General features: G+C 43.7%; 1 protein-coding gene across 1 annotated transcript in view; it reads left to right on the top strand.

Annotated features, from left to right (window-relative positions):
- Nucleotides 1–13369, top strand: part of LOC149333596 (peroxisomal ATPase PEX6-like) — a 71281-nt gene that overhangs the window by 22215 nt on the left and 35697 nt on the right. The window contains exons 6-8 of the mRNA XM_089558714.1: nucleotides 5692–5732; nucleotides 7134–7179; nucleotides 9683–9773. Coding sequence (XP_089414840.1) covers nucleotides 5692–5732; nucleotides 7134–7179; nucleotides 9683–9773 — 178 coding nt within the window. The remainder of the gene's footprint in view (nucleotides 1–5691; nucleotides 5733–7133; nucleotides 7180–9682; nucleotides 9774–13369) is intronic.

Genomic DNA, 13369 nt, shown 5'->3' with positions numbered 1-13369 from the left:
ATATTGGCAGCAAATAACATTAGTATACAAGACATCTCAAAGAATCAGTTATCTGTCATGTGCATGTTCCACATTGTAAATAGGTTTGGTGTGTTGTGTTGTATATTGTTCCTATTATTAATGGGCATTCTCTTTTGGTGTGCACGCGGTCAGGGTTACACTGTTGTCCTTTTTCTTTCTGTGTTTTGATGGGGATTTTCAGCTCACCTTAAGCCTGATGTTCACGAAACACACTGCTGTCGATGTATTCATGGGGCACTGGCTGCTACTTCAAGCTGCAATACGCAGCTTTTTGCCCAGTGTCCCTTCCACTGTAATGTGTGTGGAGAAATAAACGTTCAATTTCAGTTTCAATTTCATAGGAGGACCATTACTGCTTTTCACGAGCATGTGCATGTTGCCATAAGTTTTTGAACAGTTAAAGCTCATTATATTGAATTTCTGGATAATTCAAACAGTACGATTTGGTCTGTCCACATTTCATTGAAGTCAGCCTGTTAATTCGAACGTCAATGGGGTGCTCCACTGATAATTCAAACTATGCACCGCCACGACTGAGCAACTCCAGCACGCGGCGAACAAAGCAATGCTCCCGCAATGCTGTGCTGCCTCTTTGAAGGAGGTGTGGAAAAGGTCAAATTGTTGAGTCAGGTGAGAGGCCAGGTAAACGGGGGATGCAGGGCTCTGTCTCCATGTTAGCGGCAACATGGTGGTGGCAGCTAAATGCATGGCCTCCGAGATTTGTACCTGGCTTGCTTGTAAGCGTTGACCTCGAAGGCTTCAGTAGCTTGCTATGCTAGCTGTTGCTGTTGAGTGACGCACGACGTAACCAGCGATGAGTTACAGTGAATGAGACGCGTCTCAGCGCTCCAGGATTCCGAATCCGAAGCCATGGCGGTAGTGCGGGAAACACGGATGTTTGCGAAACGAATGGACTGAAGCTTTCTTTGGTGTGGTCTGCATGTCCTTGTCTCAGTTTTCAAGTGCCTTTTGCATTATGTTACATGCAGTTGGCTGCAGCCATAGGGGTCAACCTACATGGTGTGCCATGGTGTAGTGATTTAGAAGTGTCGCCTGTCTGCAGTAATTACAGCGTCAAAGTGCTTTGAGAGAAGATTGAAGGGAGGACACTGCTCTAAAAAGTGAACTTTGAACCGCTTGCTCGATTTCATTGAAACTTGCGAATATCACTGCTGGGACCACCTCTGCCAGATTTTATTATTCAGTGGGGGGGGGGGGGGGGGGGGGGGCTTGTCTTGGTCATTCTAGTGCTTAAAATAAAATGGGACGATTTAAAATCATGTGGGTCTATTTTTCTCATCTCCTGTTTCTTCAGTAAACTGTCACCTTAGAAAAACTACCATTCCAATATTACTTAATAATATTGGTATTGTAGCAGGTTTTCTGGAGCGAAATTTTACAAGGAACACAACTGTGCACTCAGTTTGTCATTTTTTTCCTTTTTCACACTAGAAAATGACTTCAAAAAAATTGATGCAAAATGAAAATGCAATATTATTCTTTATATAGTATCATTGTTTAGAAATATAGGAAAACTAAGCAAAATAATTCCACAGTTGTGTGCTGTGGACATTCCTAATGCCACATAACACAAAAGATTGGAAAAATTACTCTTATTTTTCAAACAATAGTTTTCCTAAGGAAGCATAGTCATCCTTGGCATAAAGGTTGCATAACGTGCTTCATACTTATTCTAGAATAATTGAATTTGGCAGAGGTGGTCACAGCAGTAATATAAACTAGCCGCACAAGTTTTAATGAAATCGAGCAAGTGGTTCAAAAGTTCACTGTTTAGGGTAGTGTCCCCCCTTAAACCATGCGCGATGTTGACGCTGGTGCGCTATTGGAACAGGATGTCGCCAAAAAGCATCCTCATTGGTTTGGCAGTTTGTGACGCAGGCTTTGAGTGCAGGAAAATCAGGGGCAACGTATATTTGGCTGTCTTGGCCATTTCCTCTTTTCTGCCCAAAACGGTTGCACAGCTTCCGCTACTCGCAAGTGTTAATTTGCGAGTTGGGGAGGCTGCGCGAAAATAACTGCTTGGAACATAATGCAAAAGGCACTGGGGAACCAAGACAGAGACCTGCAGCAAACGTCAACAAAAGCTTCAATCCGTTCGTTTTGCAAACGTTTGTGTTTCTTGCACTACCTCATGGTTTCAGATTCGGAGTTGTGGAGCCCCTGCGACGCACCTGATGTATCTCGTCATTGGTCGTCACATTATCTGTCACTGAACAGCAACAGCTAGCGCTATCGTGGTGTTTGAAAAGTAGCAGCCTTGCAACCATGCCCTCAGGTGTTTGCATGCCCTTAGTGACTCCGGTGTGGCCGTCTGCTGCACAAGTTAGGACGCACCAAATGCTGCCCACCTCTTCTTCAGTTTTGAAGACAAAGAGGCTTTCCAATTAGTTTGGGCTTTAGAACAGAAGGTGTTGGCTGTTGCCTTCCGAGAAAGAAAGCACGCGGTTATGACGGAATACTTTAGAACAGTAGACTGTTGGGTGATCCCTTGGCGGATGATTTGAATGTGGCAGCATTTTCTGTTGCTGCTGATTCTGTTGTAGCTCGACCTAAGCGTAAGACTCGGCAACGTTAATGGGTAAGTGCCTATTGGTCACTTCCTACTGTGATATGCCTCACACAGTTCCCTTGTTAATTTACCCCTATGCCTGCAAACAAGTTTTGTCTCATGGAGAAGAGGAGTGCATATTTTCTTATCAGTGAACCGGGATATTAATCAGGGGGCAATCTCTGTTATGTAACGCAAGGTTGGACAATGGGGGACCTTTTAATGAGGTACTATGCTGACATAGATGGGTGCTGATGTCAGCATAATACCTCGTTAAAAGGTCCCCCATCGTCCAACCTTGCGTTACATAACAGAGACTGTCCCCTGAATAATATCCCAGGTTCCCCCGATGACAAAATGTGCACACCTCTTTTCCATGAGACAAAAGCTGTTTGCAGGCATAGGGATAAATTAACAAGGGAACTGTGTGAGGCATATCACAACCGCGGGAATGGTGACACGTGTGTAAGCACTGCCTGGGTGCTTCTTCATGACTGTGAGGTTAAGTATCTTGATTTCCATGATTAGAAGTGTTTGCTGAGAAGCGTGCGTCCTGGTTGTTTTTTGGAGAGTTTTAATATCTGTGTTTTTTCCAATAAACCTCAGTTGTTAGTCAGCGCCTGTCCTTCTTTCTTCTGTCTTGTCTGTCGTCGCTGCGCTGTTTTTTAATTCTTCAGTATGCACAAACTCGCTCAGTTTGTCGGTTCTTCTGCAAGCTGACCACTGCGGCACATGGAAGTTTAATTAAAGTTGGTCGTCGCTGCGCTATTTTTCACTTCTTCAGTGGTCAGCTCGCTCACAATCTGACGGGCAGGTTGTGATGATGCCTCAAGGTCATGTGACCTAGGTCCGGAGGGGCTGGGGCTGCTCTGACTGCGAGGCTTCAAACGGTCGCCGACGCCAGACAGTTTTTTCCGACCTGGGGGTACTAGCACTCTCGTGTTCAGAGGAACATGAATTGTGACAAAGGGATGGTTTGGGCTTTTTTAATGAGCACTCTGGTAGAGACAGGTTGGTCAGGTGGTTGTCGATAATCACAAGGCCAACAATAGAGGGGTGCTTGCCAGCGTTTCGACAAGAGGGCGGAGACAAGTCCTATTGTCGAAACGCTGGCCAGCACCCTGAGGCTTTCTCTGTCTTGTTCACTTTGTGATTAACTCTTTTCGTACCATGGGGAAGATGGCCATTTTCTGAAGGTTTCAGCACATTTTTTTTCCTGTTAAAACTATTGCATTCAATATTTATTGCAATGCCCAAAAGCAGAGCTGAATAAAGATGCTTTTTATGCATATAAGTCTAAACAACAGATTGCAAGTTGCAACAAAAAAATTTCATTTGCTAAAAACGAGATTCTAGGAAAAAATTGAACAAAACTTGCAAAGACATGCTTGTATTTAAAAAGAAAAAAATGTTAAAAATATTTCTGAAATATGTAAAATGTTTGTTACTCTATTGGGCCACTATCTGCAAAAAAAAAATCATTTCTATCTTGAATAGTATTCATGCTACAAAACAATAACTGAAAACCCTATAGTTTTACATCGGAGCGCAGCTGCCTATGTTTTAGGCTGGTTTCCATCATCACCGATGCGAAAACTCAATCATCTTCAGCGTCTTGCAACATTTTCAGGCTCGTTGTTACACAAGTTGTCGATTAAATCACTCGCAGACGAAACAAAGTCCTGAGATTTGCTAAGATTTAGTGCGCGTGGCGCCCATGTAGAGGCTGCCAAGCGACCTTGATGGTACCACATCTTCGGAGCGAGTTCAAAAAATGCCGTTTTATAAGGGCGAAAAAAAACTATATCGGACACAAAACTTCAGTTCTCCCCGGCTACAAGCCAGATGCGCATCGTGCCTGTAAGCAACGCGGAAGGCTCCGAAGTCGAGCGGCGAAGGCGTCATCTGCGAGCAACATGGCGCAGCTCCGCGTCTTCATTTCTTCGCAGCACGTTAGAAAGTGCCCTCTAGCGGGACAAAAGAAAACTACATCGGAAACAAAACTTTGGTTCCTGGCCTACAAACTGTATCTGCAGCGTGGTGATTAGCAACGCAGAAGGCTCTGAAATCGGGCCATGAAATCATCGTTAGCGGGCTAACGATGCTCAATGGGCACGGTAGGGAAAGAGTTAATGAGCACTATGTTTTTGAAGGGAGTATGATGTGGAGTATGAAGGGAGCATTTGTTGAGGGCCAGCCATAATGCCCAGCGAGATGCAAAGATGTGTCATCAATGAAAAGACTGATTTGGGACACAAAATACACACTTAATATGGGTACTCCCGCTCTGTTACGAACCCAAAATCTGTTGAACAGACACCACCTCCTTCGGTGTCACTTTAAATCTAGCATTTTTTGGCTGGCACATAGCATATAAGGCCATTTGATGGGACAGGAGCACATAGCCATTGTCAAAAATGACTAATGTCTCTTTTAGCACTATTGTAGTATGCTGTGTGCTGGAATATTTGCCTTATTCTTGCTCCCCGCGGTTCGCTTTATCTATTATAATTTCTCCCGTACGTCAGTCACAGAACTTTTAAGACAAGCCAACTTGCCTGAACTAACCCAGCGTAATCGAGTTTCCCGACTAAAGTTTATGTATCAGATTGTAAATAGACATTGCAACGTTAACATCTCTGATATAATTACATTTTCTTCCGGATATGCCACCAGGCAGAGGCATCAACTAACTATGACACCATTCCAAGTGAGAAATAATTGTTCTAAATATTCTTTTTTTCCCAGGACTGTAACTGACTGGAATAACTTAAATAATACTGCAGTAACTCAACCCTCCCTTTCTTTGTTTGCCGCCAGTCTCTGCTGACAACCCCTCCCCCCACCCAAAAAAAAAATTGATTGTTCATATTTTGCTGGTTAGTGCATTGTGTTAAAATGGCGATTGTTATGGCGTTTGTTGTTGTACCCGGCAGTGTACTTTGCCTGTTGTGTTGCCTTTGATTACGTTTGCGTTTTATTCCCACCCTGCTAAAATCCCTTGTGGATTGCAGTATCTGTAAATAATAAATAAATAAGAAAGCTCAGTGGAGAGCATGTGCATGCTGTGGAGACTCACACGTTCTTTGACATCTTTCCAGGTACATCTGCAAGGGCGACATCGTCACCGTCGATCTTCACAGTGAGTTGTGCTTTTGTCCTCTCCCCATGTCACTTAAGTACTCGAGAAAACAAAAGTTCAACAAACTGTGAGTGGTCAGGGTATGTCGATCATCTATTTAGTGACTGCTTTGAAATTTATTTATATATACAAGTACCTGCAGTGCCCAGGGGCATTATAGCAGGGGGGACAATAACAGTAAACATATACCTAAAATGAGCATGTCACAAATATTGAAAATAAACAATAAGGCACATTTGTCTAAAATAAAATAGTAACGCATCACTCAAATGGCGGTCCGAGAAAACAAGTTCTGAAAGGGTGCAAAGCTTCTACGACACATTGGCCGCCAGGAAAGAGTGAAAATGTTTATCCGTTTTACATTGTTCTATGCTCTTGGGAAGCCTATTCCAATGTGAGGAAGTATGAGGAAAAAAGAATTACGAAATACATCAGTTCGACATCGCGGTACAAGAACTTTCAAGTTATGATCGCGGCGTTCAGAGATAAAATGTTGAGGTAGAATGCACAAGCTCTTGTTTATTCCCGTGAGATCAGAGTATATCTGGAAAAAAAGTTCTAATTTTGTGGTTAGTCTCCGGTATGATACATGCTTTTGCATGATTCTTGTTGTGGGTGGGTTTCTCTGGTTTGTGTTCACTTTGTGCCCAACTCGCTCTTCCACTAGCGATGGTTTTCCTTTGTATTTTAGTGGAGCATGCAGTTAGGTATTGTGAAATATTTTAGGGAGCTCCTTGTACATTGTTGGTTTTACGGAGAAATCCTTAGTTCTGTAACAGCGCTCAATGGTAGACAGGTTGCTGTATGACTTTTAACAGCTGAAGAGGTGAAAATGCAAAGGATAGATGGTTGTAGAATGAAGACTGACAAACAACTTAAGATTTGCTGTTTCTGTTTAGTTGGCTTGAACTTGAAAGCAGCCAAGCGCCATAACCACTAAGCCACCGTGGCAGCTAGGTTAAACTTAAAACCCGTACCTAACTGCCGCGGTGGCTCAGTGGTTACGGCTCTCACCTGCTGACCCAAAAAATGCAGATTTGATCCCAACTGCAGCGGTCGCATCTCGATGGAGGCGAAATTCTAGAGACCCGTGTACTGTGCGATGTAAGCGCACATACCAGGTGGTCGAATGAAAATTCTACTAGTTGCCACCCCAGTATAATTAATTATATGGATTTATAGATTTTTTACACGTCATAGCTGAGAGAATGATGTAGTCGAAGGTGTCAAGTTAATTCTGACCTGACCACATGGGGTTCTTCACTGGGCAGTATAATGTAGCAGCTGGAGCTGCACTTTGTATCCACGCGCTAATGCAAATTAGGAGAATGGCACAGGCATTGTGGTGGATAAGGTGGTCTCCGAGGCATTCAGCTTAATTCGTACATCAATATTTTTCAGGTTCACCCTGCCCGGAACAATATCTGCCAGATGGTTCATCGCTAAGGTACAGTTGTCACTTTTGAAGGCTTGTTTAGATGTGTGGGCTCATCTTTCTCTCGAGTTCCACATTGTGCCATCCGAGCTTTGTCTTCAATTACAGTCAAGCCCACTTATAACAATATTCAAGTGCCATGTAAATACCATTGTTATAACCAATAATTGTTATAACAGGGTTGTGCCGAAAAAAAGAAAAGATGACAAACTTCAGAGCATTTATTGACAGTAAATACCCGGAGGGGTTTGACTGTTCTAATGCCTGTAAAAGCAGGTTAATTCGAACTTCAGGGAACCGGAACAATGTTCACCATTTACTAATGACCAAAGCACCGCCATCACTGTGCCAACGGGAGCTTCGCGCACCTCCACGTCACAGGAATGAAGCCATTTTCCGGAAGTGATTCTTATGGGAAATTCAAGAAGCATGCAGAACTAAGGGCGCGGTGACAGCTGACAAGAGAAAATAACTGGCGCTGGCTGCATGCACGCGCACTGCACCGACTGATTGGGGGTATGCATGGCACGCGTAACCAATGCAGCAATGCAGCAGCTCTCCTGACGCGATGACGCCTGCCTCTTTTGCTTTCGTGGCATTGCCGCGCCAGCTTAGTCCATTGGTCGGCCCCACATGTGTGCGCTTTTGTGTTGTAAGTATGGTTTTGCTGGTGTGGTTGTAGCATTTCCTTCTTTTTTTTTCTATAATGGTTGACACTCAATTACCAGATTTAATTGTTATAACCAATAATGTGCCTTGACAGCATTGCTATAAGCAGTTTATTTTACCATAGAACACATGGCAAAGCTGATGGTGCCATGACTGACCATTGTTATATCCGATATATTGTTATAACCAGTATTGTTATAAGTGGACTTGACTGTACTGCCATCGGGGGAAGCAGGGGAATTTTGGCACTGGTTATAACTTCTGCATAACATGCGGCCTTTCATTCAGCAGTTATCACGTGGACATTTGAATTTTCGGCGTGAACCTGAGAAGAATGAGCTGAATAATTTTAACCTGGCTTTGAATGCCTAGTATTGAATAATTTGATTTACAAATGGCTGGTTCCATCAGAGGTTTTTTAAAGTTGGGTTCTGTGAAACAATGCTAACAGTGCTAACACAGAGGCCAGTTGCTTGATCCTCTTCCCAAACGCATGCACTACTTACAAAACGTGAGAGGACAAAATGAAATACGACACAGGCACAAACTTATGCTGTTTATTATTTATCGAAGGGGCTCCCCCTTTTGGGCGGTCATGCATGCCACATATACACAAAGTCGCGTGTAATGTTAAAAAGGTTGCCGCGAGATACGGTGTCAACGTTATATTTTCTGCACCCACAAAACTGTCATCACTGTGTGCCCGTATCTCTCGAAATAAGAGCACGGATAAGAAAGGCAGCGTCAAGCACCGGAGTATGTTCACCAAGTGTACAACCAATGCTGCATACTCTCTCCCCCTGTAACGTGGAAAAGCCTACATTGGCCAGACTGGCCAATGTGTTAATCGCTTGAGACAGCATTGTACATTGCTACAACCAGATAACACAGCCAATCTACCTAAACATTGCATCTACTGTAAAGACTGTATTGCCCCCTCTACAGTTATGTCGGAATCAACGGCTGCAAAAAAACACAGAACGAGAGACCTTGAAAGCATTTAAAATAAAGTAGTTAAGCACTGTATGCGCACGTGACAGGTCGGTCAGGTTTGTTGCAAGAGAATAGAAATTCATGAATGGGACATAGTTTTTCATGTGCAAGATATCAGCACCTGCACCATCAAATTTTTTTTTTGTTGGTGTTGTTGCTTATGCACATGTGCGTCCAGCTCTGTCAAGAGAATTTTCACCGAGCAAAATTCAGTTTTGTGTCTGGCATTGCCCTGTCAACTCCATCGTCTTGTGAGCGCGTCCTTTTCTGCTGGTTTTCTCCATAAATGTAGCAATCTGTCGCTGCATCAACTATTTCATTAAAATCTGACAAGTGGCAAAATTCTGGTGCGATTTTGAACACGTTGCTGGATTTGCTAAGTCATTCACTTATTCAGCTGAACAATGTCAGATGAAAAAAACACAGCTGCCGCGGTGGCTCAGTGGTTACGGCGCTCGGCTGCGGGCCCGAAAGACGCGGGTTTGATCCCGGCCACGGCGGCCAAGTTTCGATGTAGGCGAAATTCTAGAGGCCCGTGTACTGTGCGATGTCAGTGCACGTTAAAGAACCCCAGGTGGTCGAAATTTCCGGAGCCCTCCACTACAGCGTCCTTCATAGCCTCAGTCGCTTTGGGACGTTAAACCCCTCATAAACCACACAACCAAATGGAAAAAAATAGTTGTTGATATCATCTGTTGGTTTTCAATTTAGTCAGTTTTTGATGTCGAAACAGGCACTCAAACAAGCAAATTCAGACTTGAGATTACAGTATTGAGCTTTGCCATGATTACCAGTGTCATTGAGCTTTGTGAGTGGTAAGCACCAGACTGGCGTTTGGTTTGTTGTCTTGCAGGAACCACGTGGTGTTCTTCAAGGTCACCCAGCTGATTGGCCCTAACAATGCTGCTGGCTGCTTCTGTAGCGTCAACACCAGGCTCTATCAGGTGATCGGTTGTTTTCCCATTTTGTCCACGAACACACTGAGTGTACACCGGGGATGCACCAGGAGTGGCCCAGGGGTGCTTGCTTTGATTCATGTGTGTGTGAGAGGGAACCACGAATGGGAAGACTAGGATGTAAAAAGTGCCTGAGTATTTCAGCAGCCGTCTAGGCATAGAGTTTCTTACTATTACCTAGAGGGAAAGCTGGCAGCCCGTCTATGGGAGTTTGCATGGCGACCCCTCGAGACCACTTCAGCCACCATGGGCGCTCAAAGCATCATGGGGCGGTGAGCTACTTGTTGCGGAACTGCAACTTCTGGCCAAAAAATAATAGAAAAATAAAGCTGTCTGATAACTACAAACGTCCTAACATTCAATATCTTGTCTAATGATTGCAACAAGCGAGCATAAAAGCATTTAAGTGCAAAGTTTGCCCAAAATAAGAGACGACTCGCTCTCCTATTGGCCAAGTAGTGAACACTATAAAAACTAATATTTCGTAATTAACAGGCGCACTTTTAAAAGTAAATATGTTTTCAAAAAAGATGTTGTTGCTTAAATACTATAAGAGGTTTTTTAATGGCATTTCGGAAAAGTGAAACCTTTTATTGGCGTCGAGTGTCGTCGCGTTTTCACTACTATGGGTTTTGCACACTGCGTTCGCGCGAAAGTCGTCTGCGCACACACGAACAGAGTTTTCGTTATGAAACGTCTTAGTAGTGCCACTCCGTGTTTCCAAAAAATTATGACTGTGCCGCAACAAGTAGCTCACCGCCCCATGATGCTTTGGGCGTCCATGGTGGCTGAAGTGCAGCGCCGCCAGCTTTCCCTCTAGGTAATAGTAAGAAACTCTATGCGTCTAGGAATGGCAGTTGGAGATAAGGAATGCTCGTGGAAAAAATAAATACGGCGAGGCTTCATTGCAATGTCCTTGCTGGAATTGACGGGACCAAGAACCGAGCAAAACGGTGTATCGCGTTATGTCTCAAGTGACAAGATCTCATTGTTTCAGAATGCACTGTTCTCTAACTGGTCTACTCTTCCACTCTTCGCAAACAACCGGAACCACGACATTGCGTGGAAAAACCGAAAATTTTGCCTCATGGCAGTCACTATATTTTGTCGCCCGTTCTGAAACGTTGAACTTGCGGCCAGGCACTCAGTTGTTTGTTTCGTGGGCGTAAAGAACAACTATCTAGAATGTAATCGTAAACAAGCGCTGAACACTTACTGGCCCTAGCGCACAAGTGACGATTGACAAAGCACCACATTAAAGACTGGCAAAAACTTGACCGGCAGTCGTTAATTGTGTTAAAGAGAGCCAAAAAGAAACTGTGCGTTTGCGACGTAGGCTTTTCCATCAGCTACTGACACTCCCCGCACTGGGGCTCACAGTGGCAGTGTTGCTGTGATTGGAACAGTGGCGTTTCCATCAACTATCAACAATCCCAACAATCCCAACTGCACACTCCTGTGTGGAGTGTGCAGTTAAAAGTGAAAAAAATAAAAAATAAATGAAAATCCTACTGCCCAAGTGCGTAGAATGGCCAGATGCAACTGAGTAGAGCTGTAGAGCAGAAAGAAAATTTCAACCGTGGTATGGCATCCCTGATACTTGTTCGTTTCGCCTTTGTTTATGGTGCCATGCTTTGGCTTCGATTGTTAGTCGACCCCCACTTTGGCTTTTCAAATTTAAAAAGGTCAACTTACAATCGTGTAAATGGGGTATTTTTAATGCACAGTGTTGATGAGACCAAAGAATTAGTTCAACGCTTGAATATCATCTGCCATTTGAGTTAAGCGAGTTCAGATTAATGACAGCGCAATGTATTGTTGCTTTAAGTCATGTCCGTGGTCGCCCTCCCCTAAAAAAAAAAAAATATTGGCTCTTGGTCTCTCCATCAGTAGGGTATTGCAAACGAAATTGACAGCAACTTTTAAGAGCGTGAGCTCTTACCCGTCACATTTCGAGATTTCGTGGGGTCTGCTACCACCCTGAGATCACAGCGCCATCTGTGGCAGCTACTAGGAAACAGCACATTGCTTTGAGACTTGTAGCGCCATCTACAATAGCATTGTAGAAACAACCATATCAGTTCTAGTAAACCAAACAGGTAACGCTCGTTACTTCAATGTCTTCCAGACGGTGGCGGCTTTTTTTTGTCTTTAGTCAGAATTTAACCCTGGGCACAGTACACTTGGTGTGTACTACAAGGGACCAAGGGACACCCCTCCCCCCCCCCCCCCCCCCAAAAAAAAAAAATATTCTTTTTATAAAAACTTTATTTACTCTCCATTAAATGAGGTGCACTTGTCAAGTCTTTTTTCCCACTGTTTGAAGCATCTCTGGAACTCTTCAACATTGATCAGTGCCCTTTGCAAAGCTGTTTTTACCGCCTCCACATCAACAGAACACTTCCCTTTTAGGTTTTTCTTTATTCTCAGAAAGATAAGAAAGTCACCGGGGCTAGGTCTGGTGAGAACAGAGGGTGGGGAATGACAGGCCATCCCTTAGAGGCCAAATAGTGGGTCACTCGTAAGGCTGTGTGTGTGGGGGCGTTGTTGTGATGAAGGAACCAGTCACCTGATTGCCAAAGTTCCAAGTGTTTCCTCCACACATCCTCTCACAGAGGTGTTAAACTTTCCAAATAAAAGTGCTGGTTAACAGTCTGACCAGGGGGAACAAATTCCTGATGCACAATTCCATGAACATCAGAAAAGACAGTGATCATCGTCTTCACATTCGACTTCGATTGTCTTGCTTATTTTGGTCTGAGAGAGATGGGAGACTTCCACTGGCATGACGCTTGCTTAGTTTCTGGGTCGTATCCGTAACACCAGCTCTCATCACCTGTGATGACTTTGGCCGAAAAGTTTGGATAACTTTCAGTCTCTTTTTTTAAGTCCCAGCTCAAATTCACTCAAATGTTTTCTTTGGATCCTGTGTGGGAAGGAGAGGACCAAATTTAGCGGAAGCATGTCTCTTTTGCAACTGCTCAGTCAAAACGCGCTGGCATGAGCTCCAACTCATGCCCGTCTCTTCTGAAATTTGGTCGATCATGAACAACGATCTTAGTTGATTTCTTGGCAAATTTTTTCAACGCTTTCATCATTTCAAGATAATGAAGAATGCCCAGAACGAGCATGGTCTTCAACGCTCATCTTGCAACATTTAAAGCGCCCAAACCACTCGAAAACTTCTGTGCGGCTCATAGCACCCTCTTTAAAAGCCTGTTGCAACATTTGGTAGGCTTCCATTGCCAATTTTTCAAGCAGGAAACAAAATTTGAAACACACTCTTTGTTGTTTTAAATTTGCAGTAACGACTTCGCAGGCAGAACAAAATAACAGTAAGAGAACACAACTCTACACTCAAACGTTAACCAGCTGTTTCGTGAATGTCTCTACTAACCTGATCTAGTGGTAGAACCCTCTACTATGTCTCGAATGGTAGTGCTCTCTCAGTTTTGGTTTTTTTTTGGGGTCTCTCGCAGTGTAGTCAAAAAGGTGAAAGGAGTGACGCATTCAAGAGTTTCACAGATATATATATATATATATATATATATATATATATATATATATATATAGTGTGTGCGTGC

This window comes from Amblyomma mixtum, chromosome 8 (genome assembly GCF_055824585.1).
Source record: "Amblyomma mixtum isolate Tamu chromosome 8, ASM5582458v1, whole genome shotgun sequence".
NCBI lineage: Eukaryota > Metazoa > Arthropoda > Arachnida > Ixodida > Ixodidae > Amblyomma > Amblyomma mixtum.
Note: the sequence above shows the minus strand (reverse complement) of the source record. Positions and strands in the feature narration are given on the sequence as shown.